Raw genomic sequence first — 17,995 nt, 5'->3', positions numbered from 1 at the left:
AACCATCAGCTCTATTTAGAAGTACACTTTTTATTTATTGCAAGTTTTACAATTTCTTTAAATTAAATATCTTATTCTTTTAAAATCCCCACTCAAGACCTACAGATTGATTTTATATAGAGTTTCTGTTTCATTTACACTTTCAGGAGGAGTTCAGGCACAACTTCAAGGTTCCACAGTGTGGAGAAGATTGCCATTCCGTCAGAGAGCTGCTCTCAACAACATTCTCACAACATTGTCACAACATTGTTACAACATTCCTAATGATATGTTTGGAGTTGTTTCTTTTCAATGTTTTTTTTTCCAAAAAGGGGAATGCTGAAAAAAAAAAACATTTTGTGTCTGTCTTGCCTAAGCTACTGTACCTTTGCTGTCTTGTACTTAAAAAGGGGTGGGGGAGGAATTGGACAACACTGGGTGATTGGCAGGAAATGGACAACACTGTCAAAGGAAGTTGTCACTCATCATTTTGATGGAGTCACTTGGCAACTTGGACCTGTGGAGTAAAAGAAGAGGCCAAACAAGATTGTTAATATATCAAACCTTCAATTTCTATGTAACCAACTACAGTATCATGCACAGCACTACAGTAACTGTCAAAAACTGCACAAAAGAAAACAACAGAGGCAATGACAGATTACAAAATCACTACTAAAAAGTTCACTACTAAATTCACTCTTGATAAGTTGGAAAAAGAGTTAAGCCCTGTAATGGCTCAGAAAGCCTCTAAATTTATATTAGTGTTTGCATATTAGTGATTGAACTGTTGCCAATTTCTGCAACAACACAATATCACAACAAAGGAAAACAACACATTTTTTTGTTAATTTCATGAATGGTTTGCAGATATGCTACATTCTACATTTTGGCTGGCCCACTTTTGGTACTGAGGTCAACAAGCAGACCTTGAAAAGACCTATACTACAGCTCAGCAGCCAATGTCCACATATTGCCAATCTGATGTCAAAATGCAACAATGAGTTGAGCTTAGAGTGAGGCATTCTGACCATTTACGAGGTTCTCTTTACATTTGTCCCATGGGGTTGGAGACATCGCCCATGTTGTGGTGTGCCCCGCCCATGGAAAGACTGGGCCCGTCCCGCGACACCTTCTCCTCCTCCCGTCTCTTCAGGCAAGCAGCTTTGGGGTTCAAGTTCCTCTCTAGGTATACAATGGTATACCAGTCAGTGAGTTTTTGGACATTCAGTAGGGGGAACTCTAGAGTATCAAGGGTAAACCTCCAATACAGACACTGTCTGAAAAGTAACAGAAAGAAGTTCTCCGTGCTCTTGCTTTGGTCTAGCCTTTCCTACATGTTAAAAATTCCTTCTAGGTTTTAAGTAAGCTAAATTAGACTCTGTATTAGATTTAAGATAGAATTGCTCTCTACTCAGTTTGGTAATATTAGTCCCTCTTGCCACCTGGCAAGGCCAAACTGATGTAGCAAAAAAGTCTCACTCATCACTCTGAAGCCTAATTCATGGCTAACAAATTTAATCCATGACTCCAAAGTTTATCCATGCCTCTGAAATCTGGTACCTTATATATTTTGAAAGACCACATTGTTTTCAGATGGTAAAATGAAAAGAACAAAAAATACAGGTCCAAATAACACAAAATAATTTAGGATATACCATTTTGGAATTAGTTCCTACTGAGTTTGACTGAGGTAATGTGGCCCAAATTGTTTCATTCATACCTTTGATATCTGGAATTATCCAGATAATCCATTGGGATTATCTGGATTGTACAAACAGGTAATTTGTTATTTTTTGTATGATGAAAATGTTTTGTGCGTGCGTGTGTGTGTTTGTGGAGATTTTATTTATACTGTCTACTTCCAAAATGTCATTTTTTATCATTAAATCCACACATTTTCCACAAGTAGGACAAGAAGGATGGAAAATGAGTGAGTGTGCCTAGTGTAATGATTGCTAAATAAATTTACTTTTAGTTCATTTTTTTAAATAATAAAAAATCTATTTTCTTAGCTCCCTCCAAATAATAATATAGCGACAATAGCAGAGAGTAATACAAGCAATAAGAGTAATACCTCGGACCTGTTGCTCCAGGCTGAGGATGACAGCTACGGCCTGGTGCAGGATGAGTAGTTTGGTCTGGGGCTTGTCGCTCTTCAGATGGAGCTGCACCATGCGGCCCAGCTCCTTGAAGCCCTCGTTGATGTCACGCACACGCAGACGCTCACGCGTGTTGTTGGCCATCCTGCGTTCCCTCTCCCGCTCCATCTTCTGCTCCGGGGTCAGGTCCTCATCAGCATTAGCACTGAGGGACAGGCACAGGGAGCACAGACAGACCGAGAGGAGGGGCACAGGACATGCTTCAGCTGGGACCAACTCTCACAGAGCCACAGGTTTCATTCATTTTATTCAGCTGTCTTTTCAAATGGGCTACTGAGCAAATTCAGTCTTGTACAGTTCTATAGGAAATGACGAGCAGTACTTTTATGTAATTACAATTCAGATGACACACCTGCCTGTGTTAAGTGAGCTGTGTCACAATGGATATTCAAGGTGGAAATCAGGGGCTGATGGTCATGCCACTCTTAGTAGTCTTTGAAACATGTTTGAATCCTCTTATTTCAATAATATGGGAGGAAAAAGAAAGTCACAGAAAACCCAGGCATTTTAAGCATGGTCTTCCACTAATGAAAATGTATAAACCGCTTGAGGACAGAGTCATTTATTCTTTTGGGGATGTGCCACATGCAGTGCGCTTTCAAAATATGTGCACAGCTTCCGTACACTTGTGTGTGAACGACAGCTAAACCCAGGCCCAAAACCACAGAAGTCTGTACCACAACCTGACAAAAGACTGAGAGAAGCAGCCAAACAGAGCACCTCTATATATGAATGGAAATTTAATACTCAGCTGCAGGCCATGCCATCCAAAGGTTTTGCTGGAGGTGATGCGTATGTGTAGGTATGTATGTGGGTATTGACTGTTCAATGTACACAAGAATGGTGATGATGTTATATAAATTACACACATTACTGGTAAATTACCTTAATATAAGGTCCTTTAACCTGTAATTAAGGACATACTTAATGTTATTAAGGGCATAGTAGATGCCCTTAACCAGTGTGGCCTACTGAGATAACTTTTGACATGTTATCCATTTATACAGGTGGAAGTTTGGAAATTCAAATCAAGTACTTTGCTTAGGGGCACGACAGCACTGCCCCAACTAAGACTCAAACTTGCGTAAGGAGTGTGCTCATGGATAATAATTTTGACAGGTTTACTGGATGTTTTCATTTAGGTGTCTCTCACAGCACACTGTTCACTTCATCAAAGTCCTTTGAAGGAGTTGAATGAAGCGCGCGCTAACTTTACTGTTACCTAGATCTTGACCTATTAATTGACTTGAGGTCCTTCTTGTCATCATTATCCCTCTTGATGTCAAGGGACTTGCTGTCCAGCATGTTCTCATCCCCCTCATCCTCCGACTTGATCTCAGAGCTGATGGATGAAGTGCTCTGGCCGTGCAATCCACTGGAAAGGACTGGGGAGGGAGTGAGAGAAATAATATACTATTCAGTACAGTGTAAATGAATGAAAACAAGTTGCTCTCTAGGAATTTTATATCATATTTACAATTTTGACCTTCTACAGAGCTGCAAATCAGTGGCCTAGAGTTGTGCTAGAGTAGACTTTACAAACACGTGGCCCCCTGTATGTCAATCTTTGTCTATATACTACTATTCAAGTGCTTCTGCTTTGCCTACCTAGGTGTCTCACATCTGAAAAGCTTGCAAGTCATACAGAAACAGGTTAATTAATTGCCATCACCAAACTACAATAAATGCATTTGATCCTGACATTGAAAAATGGTTTGGGGTTTCATTGTAGATATTGTATGTCCCAGTGCGTGAATTGCCAGTAGTAGAAATACAGCCTCCTGCTCCAATCAAAAGTGTATAAAAACTGTATAAAAGTGATCATCTGAGCAGCACACTGTGCACTGTCACAAAACATCTACACACTGAGAATCCTTCTGCTCTACACCAATACCTCTGTGAGAGGGAGGGACATCCACCCCTCCATTACACCTATGATTGGAAAATAGGGAGAGTGAACGATAAATGGGTCACAGGAAAACAAAAGGTGCTTTGCTTCCTGCCAAAGGCGGAACTCCTGTTCTGATTGGTGGGGACTCCCTCAAGTCTATAAGGTATAACCGGAGCCACAAGTCAAACGGCACACCCTCAAGTTAATCAGTTCTCTGACATGATGCTGCTGGAAACATCTGTGTAACTGAACATCATTTTTCAAAGGAGTCTGCAAATTATTGCTCTAAATACAATTGCATCTATTGGTCCTGATGACATGCTGATTTTATGATAAAATATGATACAATAAAACACAACACTGTACATTGTTAAAGAACACAATGACTGCACATCAGAGGATCTAAGTGTAGGTGTTGTACCACAAGGATGACCACAGAGTTCATCAGTTCTGACTACTGTGCTTTTGCAGTCCCCTTCGTCTCGTCAATGAAATTAGTGACAAAAATGTTCATTGATGAAGGGTTTTTTAATTTTGTCAACGATAATGAAGATGAGACGAAAAATATACATCATGACGATAATGAAACAATTTTAATTTATACATACTGTTGACGAAAATATGATGAGACAAAAATAACACTGCAAGACATTATCAACACACTAACAGCGTTTTAGGAGAAGAAGAAAAATCTACAAAGACTGTGGTTGCTTCAAATAATCCAATTGCAGTAACTTCTAAATATTAGCTAATAATCCAGCTATTATTTCAGGGGCTCAAATTCAAGTGGTAGGATTTATGTCTCATGTCAGTACAGGGTGCTCAAGGCTGCCACCTACAGGCTGCATAGTATGCTATTGGTGCACGGCCGCATCACACAGGCATGAGAACATTGACAGCGGGAAGAAGAAGATTGAGTGTCTGGCAATACTTTAAGTTTGATTCAGCCACGTCTAAAACAGTATGCAATGTGTGCATGTACTCCTTAAAGGGAAAGAAACTCCACAAACCTATGATGGCATCTGTGGCAGCAACACATGGATGTCTGTAAAACGGTAAGTTCATAAACTAAGTGAAAGATCAAGATAGACTTGCTAACGTGACTAGTTAACGTCAGCTAGCTAGCATAGCTGAAGAGTCAAATAGCTAGCTGCCTGCTGATATATAACATTATTGCTAACCAGAGTTGTCTATAGCTAGCTTGCTTGTGTGGGCGAGTTAGCTAGCTAACACTTGCTAACAGCCAGCAGTTTTCTGGCTTCATTATAACAAAAGGATTTTCATGAGATGATACAGGTCTTTGGCAAAAGATTCAACCTTCCCAAAAAGAAGAAGATAAGCAACCTCAGTGACAACTTGTTTCAAGAGAAGAAGCAGAAACTGATGTCTGGATTAGCTGATGCCCGAAAGGTAACAATTGGGTAACGATTTGGACAAAGAGGGGGATGACCACTTCATTCCTCGCCATAAGTGCATGTTTCTGTTGTCCCACAGAAAACAAGGCCAGGCATGCGCTTCTGGCACTACAACAGATTGGACACACGGGTGAGTCCATCAAGGCATGTGTTGACTGTTGCCTTGCTGAATGGATGATCCCAAAACAAAAGGTTCTGACAATTATCAGTGACAATGGCAGCAATATGGTGGTGGCCTTCAAAAGACAAGTGGAAAGGGAACATCAGAGTACTTAATCAAGTGATGCTGAGAGTAAACTGGATTCAGAAACAGAAACAACATGGGCAGAAGAAGCTGATTACGTGTGAAAACCTTGACCGGACTCCCTGTGTGGTCCATAGTCTTCAACTTGTCGTGAACATTATTCACAAGGAATCCAGTCTAGGCCGCTTGTTGGACAAAGTTCACACCATTGTGAAAACGTTCAAGAGGTCATCAAAGGCTACAGAGAAACAGGCTGGAGGCTTGTGGATTGTGTGTAATTGTGGACTGTCCCACAAGATGGAGCAGCACTTTCAACATTGGCGGAACGCCGCATCCAGATGAAGGACACCCTTTGCCAATTAGCAGACCAAGAGGACTAGGACTGCCTCTTTTCCAGTGAATGGCAGAGGTTGGCAGAGTGCCTTGAAGGACTTACTTTTACACACAAAACACTACAAAACAATACAATGTCACTGTCACTTGTTCTCACAGCTCTGTAGGATCTCTCTGCTCACCTGAGTGACATCATGGACACCACTCAGCACAAATAACTGGCTGCTGTGTCATATAAAATGAAGAACAACTTGGAAGAATGTTTCAGGCACTTTATTGATCCAGATGCAGAGCACTTCCATCCACTGGCAGCTGCTACTTGCCTTTTGGATCTCACTCTTGCTAATGAGACTCTTCTGGAGAATAAATATGAGAAGGTCCAGGTCCTTCTAAAGTCATTTGAACAATACAGCATCTCTTGTTTTCAAGATGCACCTCAGGAGAAGACACCTACAGAAAGTTTTCCAGCAACCTCCTCATCAGCAAAGAAGCCCAGATTTCAGTTTCTCTCAAAGTGCAAACCAAAGCAGTCCACGGGCCCTAAGATGTGCATAAAGCATGAACTGATGAAATACAAGCAATTGCTGTCAGAGGACTGGGAAGCAGACATCGGCATTGATTCCTGGAAAACACAGAGTAGCGATGTGTTTCCAATCCTCAGGCCCTTTGCACTGGACATACTCTCAATGCCAGCCTCACATGCTTTTGCAGAAAGAGTGTTCAGCATTACAGAAGACCTCACCAGAGGGAAGTGGAACCCAGCCAAGACTCATCTTGAACTAAATGCCTTCATGAAAATCAATAAATTGTATAATTCCCTTAGGGTTTCCCACAGAGCGGAGACATTATCAATAAATGGCTGGGGACCCAGGCTGTCTCCTAGTCTCCTGTTAGCTGTTTGAATCTTACTTTACTTTTTTCTTTTAAGTCATCAATCAGAGATTACATGTAGAAGTCGTGTGCTGTGAATGGATAGTTTGTTAAGGTGGGTTCCATTGGCTATGTATTGTGAAAAACCTTTAGAAGAAACAGAATTATTTTTTCAACAGTATTTTGTTTATTTGAAATGTTTACAAATGTTTGATTTACTTATTCTCATCTAAGGAGCTTCTTGTCTGTGACAACTCCAGACACACTGTGCATACTTTATTAGTGACATTGGTGTAATGTTACAGTAGCATCAGTTTTGTGTATGTTTTGTCGTTTTTAAACATAAGGCTGCACGCTAGCATCAAACACTCCAATGTCCCTGTAAGTCTGTGAGATTTCAATTCGACAAACTATCTACTGCTCTTGTCCATCACCCATTGTCAGCAGATTCATAAATAATAGCACAGGATGTATCTGCCAGTTGACATAAGTCTCCTGTATGGTATTCTGCCACTCAGGTCTTTGGTTGGCTGGGGACTCTGGGCAGACGGGTGAGGTCAATTTAGTTTTTTCTTTTAACTCTATGAACAGTTTACAACTGGTCAGTTTTCACATGTTGCAGTTTTCCTGTTTCCTATTTATTTAAAAAAAGAAGGAAAATACTGTTTGCAAGTATTTTGTTTATATGCTGATAAATGTTATAATTAATAAATATTGATATGTTTTTGAAAATGTTTGGTTTTGGTTTAGTATGTTACAGTTTGACGTGCAGATTTTCGTTGACTAAAATGTTATTAGTGCGAGCACACTATTGTTATCCGATAGTTTTATTCTTCTTTTTCTTTTTCTTCTTATTCCACCAAATTTTGTCCCGCTTCTCCTCCCACAGTTTTTGTAACCTGTCCAGTCTGACCCCGATTGGGTTGCTTGTATACAGCTAAGCCGTATCCGTAATCGTTCTCTAGTTTTGGTCGTTTTTTCATCCCTTTTTTCCCGTAGACTCCCGTTCACTTTCAAAATCACCCCCCTCACACTTCATGGCCTTCCCATTCGGTCACTTTTCACCCCATAGCTACCATACCTCATATGTTGCTTCAGGTCAAATCACCCAACAATCCCCCAAGACTGTCGTGATCCGCACTCGTCTTTTTGTCATTCACTCAACGCTCCATCCTCCCATTCACCTCAGTTCATTTTTAAGGTCTTACTGCTCGGTCACCTTTGGCCCGACAGCCACTGTACCACATATGCTGCCTCAGGACAAATCACCCAACACTCATTGAAAACCATACTGACCCTGCACTCGTTTTTTTGTCATTCACTCATTCTTCCATCCTCCCATTGACTCCAATTCATTTTTCAAAGTCTTACCGCTCTGTCACCTTTCAGCCTATGGTGACAGTACCTCATATGCTGGCTCAGGTCATGCCACCCAACACTCATTAAAACCCATACTTACTCGCACTCATCTTTTACTCATTTATTCATCTCTCCCTCCTCCCACTCATTTCAGTTCATTTTTCAAAGTCTTACCACTGGGTTACCATTTGACCAATAGCCACTGGACCTGATATGCTGCTTTGGGTCATGTGACCCAACACTCAGCAAAGGTGGGTGTGTCCCTAGCAACCATATTGTTCACCCTAGCAACTGCCTAGCAACCACTTACAAACACCCTAGTAACCGCCTAGCAACACCCTAGCAACCACCTAGAAACCACTCAGCAACACTTTGGCAACCACCCAGAAACGCCCTAGCAATGCCCAGTGACCATATTGTTTACCATAGCAACCACTCAGCAACACCCTGGCAACCACCCAGCGTCCCCCTAGCAATTCCCCAGCAACCATATTGAAAAGAAAAAACTCACATACACACTGTGCTGAGTTCGGAAATGGTAATAGAAGATGGAGGCGGATGAATTGGTTCCGAAAAGAAACAGCACTGCATCCATTGTCTGGCAGTGGTCTGGGTATCCAGGGCTCCAGACTGTGACCAAAATTGTCGCATATGCGATCATTTTTTTGAGAGTGTGTGAGCTAAAATTTCAAGTAGTCGCATTTGTGTGAGTGCATAATGATTAGGCTGTTTTGGTGCCCCTGTACCTGATTATTTTAACCTTTTCGCACGTAACATATTTTATGTTATGTAGTGCGTTACATTACATGGTTCGTTATGTTTTCATTAGTGTTATTAAGCTTATAGTCATAGTGTTAAGCCTATGACGTCATAGTTTTCACCGCCGCATTTGCTATATTTTTTAATGTTAAATCGCTGTTTCCTCAAAGCTAGAATTAGCTAGAATTTTTTCCAACCTCGTGTTCTAATTGCACCTGTTTTAGCATACGCGCTAAACGCCTAATCACACTGGTGTGACCGTACGCGCAAAAGGGTTAAAAAACAAAATGAGGAGAGAGAGGAGGAGGCTGGTGGAGAGGGAGAGCCAACAAGAGGTCCCGACTCAGACACAACTGATGATGAGAGTACAGGTGCTGGCAGGGAGAGACCGACTGAGCCAGTGAAGAAGAAAAAGTACTATTTTCAACCAAAATGGCTAACGCAGTAACTGTGGTTGTGGTACGAGGGAAACTTAATTTTCAGATTAAAATATTTTGCAAATTCCAAGTCTTGAGTCACTGTCAATCTTTACATCAATGCAAAACTAGGGTATGCAAATTAAGACAACTATTCATCAGCATGCAAGGTCATTGATTAATACCATGCTGTACCAAAAAAGGGTGCGACCAAATCAAGTGCTGGGAAAACTGAGAAAACTGACTGAGAAAGTTGGTACCACCAGTGCTACCAGTGGAAAAGTTCTGGAGCCCTGAGTATTGCAAGGAAGGTTATCTGCAAAATATGCAGCAAAATACTGTTTTGTTAAATTTAACTTGTGATTTCCCCCTTTTTGCATGCAAGTTTAAAATTGTTCCAATAGAAACCACTAATGAATATAAACAAGAATGCTTTAATGCAGACATATGTTGCAGGGACTATTAGAATCATCATACTGGTGTGATTGTATGCATCAAAGTGTTAAATTGAGCATTTCTGAAGTGCTTTAGAGGAGATTTCAAAATACCAATATATATTGTGTATCGCGATATAGCCTAAAAATATCGCGATATTATTTATAGGCCATATTGCCCAGCCCTAACCCTACCTACCACTTAGCCACATCCTAGTGATCGTCTCATATACGTTAGCAAGTTTTCGCTGCCGGATCACAATCACACTCTGCATTTTCTTCAGGAAATGCACTTTTCTAGTTATTTTTATTGACTAAAATTATATGCCATTTTTGTCAGTGTCAAATGAACTAAAATTAATTCATATGACATGACAAAAGATTGACTAAATTTAAACGCGCATTGTAAAAATTAACACTGCTTTTCTTCCATGTCTCATCACTGAAGGTATTCCATTACCTATAAAGTCTTGATTGCCTTAACTTTGCAAAAGTTATTTACATTTCTGTAAACAGTTGGCGTGGACTTTAACAGAACGTGCTGTCAAAAAGGTAAATTCTAAATTTTAAAAACTGATGTGCAAAGACCAATTTTAGCATCCTTTGTTTCACAGGTGAAATCCCTTAATCACTTGTTTTTCTAATCAATGAAACATATCCCTTTTCATTTTTTCTTTAATTTTTACAGCCTCCACCTTCCAAACAGACATGTAACATGCAATAGGTTCCCATTAATAACAACACCCAACACTGTAACATAGACCTGTAAAAGTGACCAGAGCAACTCACCGCGGTATGCTTCTGGTGGCTGGCCCAGACCTGGCGATGTAGCGGACTGTACAGGGAGCTGCGGGACTGGCACTTGATTGGGCACCAGCGAGTGACCACCACGTAAACTCACACTATCCTCCCGATGTGCCCCTACCTGCAAAATGAGAAGTGACAACTGTTAAAACAAGGAAACTGGCAACACAATGCAGGTAAGGATCCAGCGATCATTTCAAAACAGAAACATTCACTACATAGAGAAACAGAGAAAAACACAGAAAGCAAATGGGAATATGTTGTACTGTTACAAAAAACTTCCGGCACATTTTTTTCCAGCAATGAACAGATGTGGTATGAAGATGAAATTCTACTGTGTGATTAAGACCCCCTGTACCTCCAACTGGGCTACTTTGAAGACTGCAGGATATCACCACCAGAGGGAGCACTTCCATTGTGATTCTAAAAGAGCATCCGGACACCTTCCATTTCCCATCTATCACTAGTGACAAGCCAGCACGGAGGAGCTGCTCAGGCAGGTAAAATCCAAAATGATCTCCCAGGATGCCTCATCGAAGCATGCTTATTCACGTCCATTTGTTTTCTATCATGTCTGCCAACTCAACTAGCAATTACCTTAATGCCCATATGTTAAATGATGGGCTTCCTAATTCCCACAACAGACCTGTGAAATCCATCAGGACTTGTGATTTGGCACTAATTCCCCATTTAAGGGATAAGGACCTGACATTTTTACCTCCCCCACCTGTAATTCTGGCTAAAACTCTGACAGCAGACCCTGAATTGTCACCAATGCTTCTCTACCTGCTGCAAATATCAGAAAATGTTGAACAGCTTTGTGACACCAGAAAAGGTGCTCCAAGCCCCAATGTGTTGGCTTACCTTTCATCCCAGTCCTCTGTATTCAAAATGGCCCAATCATGGATCAGTACCATATATAACAACCAATGAACAATCTTGAAAATAGTTTCATTCTTTAAAATGAAAGTAAACTAGGGCTGATGCGTCAGCTCACAATGTAGGCCTGCTGGGGATATGGTTATCCCCCATACTTTGACAATCCTTTCCTTTGTTAATCAGGAGCAAGGTACTTCAGCTGTGATAGACAGATTATGCTGCAACTAAAAACAAAGCTTTTACTTTGAGTGAACAACTGTATTATGCCCTGCAACTTCCTGGTACATAAAACTGCACTGTTTACTTTGTAGGACCATCACCAGAGCCCAGTCTTTTTCCTAAACTGACACTTTTAGTTCCTAATCATTTCAAGTTTCAGATTCAGCTTCATTTCAGATTCAAATCATTTCAATCATTTCAGTTCCTAATAAGAACACCAAATACCTCTGATTTTTTTTAAATGAGAGAAGAAAGATTATATGTGTATTGCTCCAAAACTACTAATTATTTGTCATTTTGATGTAAAATAAAGGTGGTTATTGTTTGGAATACTTGACATATTTCATCAAAATGACATGAGGGTGCATGAGTGTACACATAGTTCATGAGTGTACAATGAGAGGGCAATGGTAATACTATACCTTTGATTAATTAATATAAACAGTGGGATTGGGGTCATTGTGGATCGCATAATCTTACTGGCCTTCTAGCTCGCACACAGCACACAAAAACAAATGAAACAAAGCACACCAAATGACAACCTGTGTCACAACATGTACAACACCCATTGTTGGTTGCTAGGCCAGTTTTTTTTTCTTTTTACTGTTGTGGTTGTTGTCTCTCTGTTGAAGTAGAGAATAGCTGCTTTTTTGTGCTACTAAGTCATAAAGAAGGGATGTGTTTTGTCAGATTCTTGGCACCTCTTCTACTCTGTGCAAGGCAAGAAAACAGAAAACACAGCATAAGCTATGGGGATGTTAAACCAAAGTAAAAAATCTGTTCAAAGTCATCCTGCCTAGGCTGTACCGGACAGAAGCCACACACAGAACTGACCACACAAGATCAGATATCTGCATTTTATGTGCCATAGGACACTTGTATCCTCAATGTGGATGGGCCTGAGAACAACATGGAAAAAACAGCATATATAAACAAAGTCTGTGAACCATTAGATAAAGTGCAACACTTTGAAAGTGCATCTGAAATTATGTGAGGCACCTGTGTTAGCCTCTGTTCCTCATGCTATGCCTGGCAGTTCAGCCTAGGGCTGCCAGTGCATTTCCCCACTCAGTGAAAAGAGACATTCTGGAAGACTCATGCTTCCCTGTACTTTTCACTTTTCTGCTGTCTCAGTAGCTCACAGCGTGATGTCTGAGATCATACCCTGAGATCAAAACATTAAATAAAACTTGGAATGTTGAGATGGTAGTCAAAACAGCTGCTTGCTGTCTAAATGGCCACATTGTCATGCCACGCGGTTTACCTAACCACACCATGGTGCCAGCTGTGTGTTCCATATCAATCGCCCTATTCTTAGATTAATCATACAAACATCTGGATGGAACTTTTTGGAGTAAATAAAACTGAGACCTAAAACTGGAGAGACAAAACAGTGATGTCAGATCATGCCTCAAATGACTGGCATATGTCTTACACTGAATATTACACTGACTATTACAGAAAGTGCCCAATTTGAAGCTCCACTGAGCAAACAGGTCTGTAAACCACACCTCTGTCAGTGAAAAGATTTGCAAAATTTTAAATGGACACAGTCCACGTTGTCTTATAACCTAAGAAAGGAGAAGTAGTCATGACATTAATTGACGATAGAAGTTTACCTTAAAGTCATTTCTGGAAGGGACATATCAAGGGTCATATCAAGGTTAGACTTCCTTGCACTTAATCAGAGCTTAGTCTTTGTTATTGAAAATTAGTCATTCCTAGCTAATGGTAATGAACAATACTGTGAAATTTATTGATTATGTATTTGAAAGCAAATTTTAAACACAATCATTCCCTTCTAGGGAGGCTTGCTGGCAGAATGCCTGCCATGCTTGTACGTGCTTGAAAATGGTGCCACACTTTAAAATGCTAGTTATTGATGGTATTGATGTGTCATCTCACAGTACAGACCTACTGGCTATACAGTCCACGCTCCACCCCAGAATGTCATTAATATCATAAACCTGTTTTCCTGTTTTTTTTTCTATTTCAGTTTCAGAACCCCAAATTGATTGGCTGTTACATGCATGTACCAATATGCTTACCATCGTACCTTGAAAATCCTTTTTATGCAAATCTACAAAATATCTGTCTAAGGTTCATAGTACAACAAGTGTTGCTGTTAAAAAAATAGACAATGGCCTCCTACAGAACAAAAGTGGTAGGAAAGTGTTATTTTAAAACAACATTATTCAAATCACATTTAAAAAACAGAGTTCCACCCTTAGGCTTATTAAAGAAGATACATAGATTTTGCATGATGAGCACTGGGTTCGCTACTGTCTGACTGGGTCTCTCTGACTCACCGGATCACACATACTTATCATTTTGAGCACACTTAAAGCTCAGATGCCACTTCTTTAAATGCTCTTTCAATTAACCAAGGAACCTCATACGGAGCTGAATGCACCTAGCATTGTGAAGCAGGGAGCCATGGAAAGTCGAGACACTAGACACTAGCTGCAGCGTGTTGGCATAACACGCTTTTTTGTAAATCAGTCAAATTGGACCACATACTGGTAAAACCTTATTGACAGTTCTTTTATTAATAAAGTGAAAGAACGAAATATGAGAGCTATTGTAGTTGACTTCGATCTGATTCATGGTATAAAAACAGCAGCAAGGATTCATTCCATTTTAATAGAACTGAAATATACAATGCATAACACTAAGTTCACCGAATAACATGACAAACTGAAGTAGAAATATTTTGCAGTGCTGCTCAGTATTCTGAATGGCACTTGCAGCAGAGATGACTTGACACAAAGTCCTGTGTTTTGTTAAGCAAGACTACTCAGATAGGCTGTTTGCATTGACACTTCTGTGCCCATTAAGAATATCCATGAAGCAAGAAGAATATTGGATACACATGTGTTTGGGTGAGTGGGTGTGTGTGTGTGTCATTTGCTATGATTAACAGTTACTCTTTTTTATCTGAGACAAGAACAAAGACATTTTTCTCACAAAAAACAATTGCCCATGCTGAAACACTTGTTTCCAGCAAAGCATCTGCTTACTCATATGAAATCTATTTTTTTGTTTGTTTGTTTGCTTATTTTATGTATTGGGTTACTTGTTTTGCAGTCTAGGCACTTAATTGTTCCTGGACTGGCCTCAACCCATCCTGGAAACCACACATAATGTATGTGGAGAGGGGTTTAAGATGAGGACAGAGGAACACTCAATAGTCAAATAACTTAAAAATGATCTTAAAAGTGGATTTGTAGGCTTAAAGTTCAGTGGAAGCTTTCTAATGCTGTTGCTATATTTGTCTCTGTATATGTATGTGCGTGCGTGCGTACGTGCGTGTGTGTGTGTGTGGGAACAACCTCCAAACATTTTTAAAACCATGGATGGGGAGTTTCACAATGCACCAGTCAACATCTGTGCAGCGTAATTTCTTCACTGCTCCAAATGTTCTGAGAGTTCTTTTTCAGAGAGTGAGTGCTCCTGTTGAAAGTGAGAAGTTGAGCTCCTTTTTAAAACACCACTGATCTAGTAACGCCTGACCGCAATCTGACCTGGTGATGATTTACAGAGACTCAGGGTTTACTCACTTAAAAAGGCATCTGAATTTCAAAAGGCTATGTAAATTTTTTCTGAAGCTATAATGCCCCAACACCCACTTTTTGAATATGTGGCAATTCAACTTGCTAACAACAACACTTGACTGATGGGGCTGGAATAAACATTTAAAAGATTAGCCCAGGATACCATCACCTAATTGGATAGCAGTTGGTGATTGATTTGGGAAGTGCATCTCTCTCCAAAGGCTAGAATGGCATGAGGAAAAAAGGAAAGCAAAACGAGAATGTTTTGTGTCTCTAAATCACTATGTGGGAATGAATATGCATTAGCAGAAGGGCTTGCATGCCGTGCACTTGCATGCATTACACCACACATCCTCTACAGTTCTTAGAGCTGCATAGGTGGGGAGGAGGTTATCCGCCTCAAACCTGCACCAAAACACCAAACGTTCCACTCTGTCTGCCCGCCCCCCCAGCACACCACTTTGGCATTTCATCTGAGCACCTGCTTTCCCAATGACCTCAGCATTCATGACCCAGCCTCAGGCATGTAACAAAACCATTTCCCAACACAATCCAGCTGTTTTTCCTTGGGATTTCTTGTGGGGGCCGGGGGTGGAATGGCATGCATGTCTGGGAGATGTCAAACAGGTGACTATTTCCCACCAATTGCTGCTCCCATCAACATACCCTTTACGTGGACTCAGAATCAAAAAATTTCTTGCCTAGAAAGCCTAGGACATTGAATACACAGCAGAACCTACACAGGTCTCGCTTTTGCAACATTTCCTTTGAAAGTGTTCTTTTATGCCAAGAATTTCCCTCTTTTTCTGTTACATGTACACCCTCTGTGGTTGTTTGTTATCTTTATGTGTCCCATTGGAGGTTGATATTATTTCACTAAACATTATCAAACCATAACATTATGCTATTGTTTTGAAAATAAATCTCCATATGTTATTTCCCTTTGATTAGCGATCCAACAGTTTATTCTAATGGTGAGTATCCACTGACCTTCAAAGAGCACAAAAGTTTGTTTAGCTGTACTATGTATAAATCAGGCTCAGAGAGGCCATCAACTTTGTGTGTGCCTTGTACTGCATATCACCCAATGAGCTTTGCTGGGTTTCATGTACTGTAGCAGGACACTCTGAATTTGATTGAAAATGCAGTACAGTACATATAGTACAGTATAAAGGTGACACAGGAGGGGGAATGGAAATACACTACATAAACCTTTTAAAACCAGTTTAATTACTTTAAGCAAAAAACAGTGTGACTAGCACCATTAGACAGTGCTGTAGATCTCTGCCGCTGGATGGATGCTTGCCTTTCAACAAACATCTCAAAGAATTTAGCTGTGTGTCTGGACTTGAGGCTGCAACAAGATCTCAGTCAAAGTAATCAAAACAAAGGACATTTCTGAGAAGAATTTCTGATGAACTGTTCCAAACAACCTTGCCACTACTTTTAAACTCAAAGGTTTAAAGCAGCCCTGAAAGTGCAAAACAGATGTTTCTTAACTGCATATGTTTGTATGTGCTGACATGGGGTGACCTAACTTCCCGATAATGAAAAAGCAAAAATTCTATGTTTGCCCAAAAAAGCTGAATAGTGGGTGTGTGTTCAGCCAATAATAACAGCTGGCTGAATTACGCTGAGTGGAACTGAGTACAAAGGAAGAGGAGTCACAGGTTTCTGCACCAACCTATGGATGTCAAAGTGGTCTGATGACTATGGCACTACCATGTTTTAGTAAGCAATGAGTCATTTATTACCTTGACTTACAGAGTCATGACAAACATACATGTTCTAATGTTTAGGTTGCTTTTGCTTCTGTTTATTCATTATGCATTGACATAAATGTTGGCAAATAAATTCATAAATAAAAGCTGCCTGTCATTTAGCACTTTGATATTAGAGCCAGAAAAAGAAACCTGGAGCTTGCTGGTATACTACCTCCTGTACCATTATGAACTTAAGAAGGCCTTTCAATAATGTATGGACCAAACAGTTGCCCTTCAAATGCTATATAGCTCAAAGTCCTTAAATTCAGTTCTTCCAGGTTTTGCATTTTTTAAGCAAGTGTTATCTTCAAGTGATGAAAATTGAAAGTGATGAAAAAAACAACATATTATTGGTGAAATTACTGCAAAGTTCTCATTGGGATGTACATCAGTAAGTACATTGCAAACAAATGCACAACACAGGAATGATAATTTTAGGACAAACCTGAGTTTGAAAAGATACCAGATCACAGACAACTCAAAATAGCAAAGAAAAATCTGTAGGTAACTGGCTTTGTACTTAACATTTTGAGGGAAATGGGGCACAATCCCATCAAAACACCAGACTTTTCCAGAAAGGTGATATGCAACCTACAAATGCAAATCCAGGTTTTCTCTGGGTTTCTTCCTTCACTAAGCGCACGCACAAATACTTCATAGTGAGCAGAAGGCTTCTAGAGTTTAGGTCTGCATACTGCTGCATGTATAATAATGGGCGTAAGTCTTTGTAGTGTATATTCCTGGGTGCATGTGTAGTGAGAGCCCTGCCTCCACTCTTCCTCTCCTCCATCTGTTTCCTCTCTTTCTCCTTTCCACTGCCTTTTTATTCCCTGCAGCTGGCTGGAGCTTAATGGCTGGTTTCAAGTAGAAATAAATAAATTTGGAGAAGATTAAAAGCATCTTCTGTAATATTTTTT

The 17,995-nt window shown here is 40.2% G+C and overlaps 1 protein-coding gene across 13 annotated transcripts in view; it reads right to left on the bottom strand.

The window, feature by feature from the left end:
* Nucleotides 1-289: 289 nt before the first annotated feature.
* LOC118776234 (transcription factor 4-like) overlaps nucleotides 290-17,995 on the bottom strand; it is a 161,600-nt gene continuing 143,894 nt past the window's right edge. For 3 of the 13 annotated variants that reach the window (XM_036526381.1, XM_036526387.1, XM_036526389.1), the window contains 5 exons: nucleotides 10,649-10,784; nucleotides 3,361-3,523; nucleotides 2,054-2,283; nucleotides 1,029-1,161; nucleotides 293-496 (listed from right to left, as the gene is read on the bottom strand). In XM_036526381.1, coding sequence (XP_036382274.1) covers nucleotides 445-496; nucleotides 1,029-1,161; nucleotides 2,054-2,283; nucleotides 3,361-3,523; nucleotides 10,649-10,784 — 714 coding nt within the window. In that variant the 3' untranslated portion in view covers nucleotides 293-444. Of the gene's footprint in view, nucleotides 497-1,007; nucleotides 1,162-2,053; nucleotides 2,284-3,360; nucleotides 3,524-10,648; nucleotides 10,785-17,995 lie in introns of those variants that run through there. The other 10 variants (XM_036526382.1, XM_036526383.1, XM_036526384.1 and 7 more) reach the window with 9 other exon arrangements.

The sequence above is a fragment of the Megalops cyprinoides genome, chromosome 4 (genome assembly GCF_013368585.1).
Source record: "Megalops cyprinoides isolate fMegCyp1 chromosome 4, fMegCyp1.pri, whole genome shotgun sequence".
NCBI classification, from domain to species: Eukaryota; Metazoa; Chordata; class Actinopteri; order Elopiformes; family Megalopidae; genus Megalops; species Megalops cyprinoides.
This window is presented reverse-complemented; position numbering and strand designations above follow the sequence as displayed.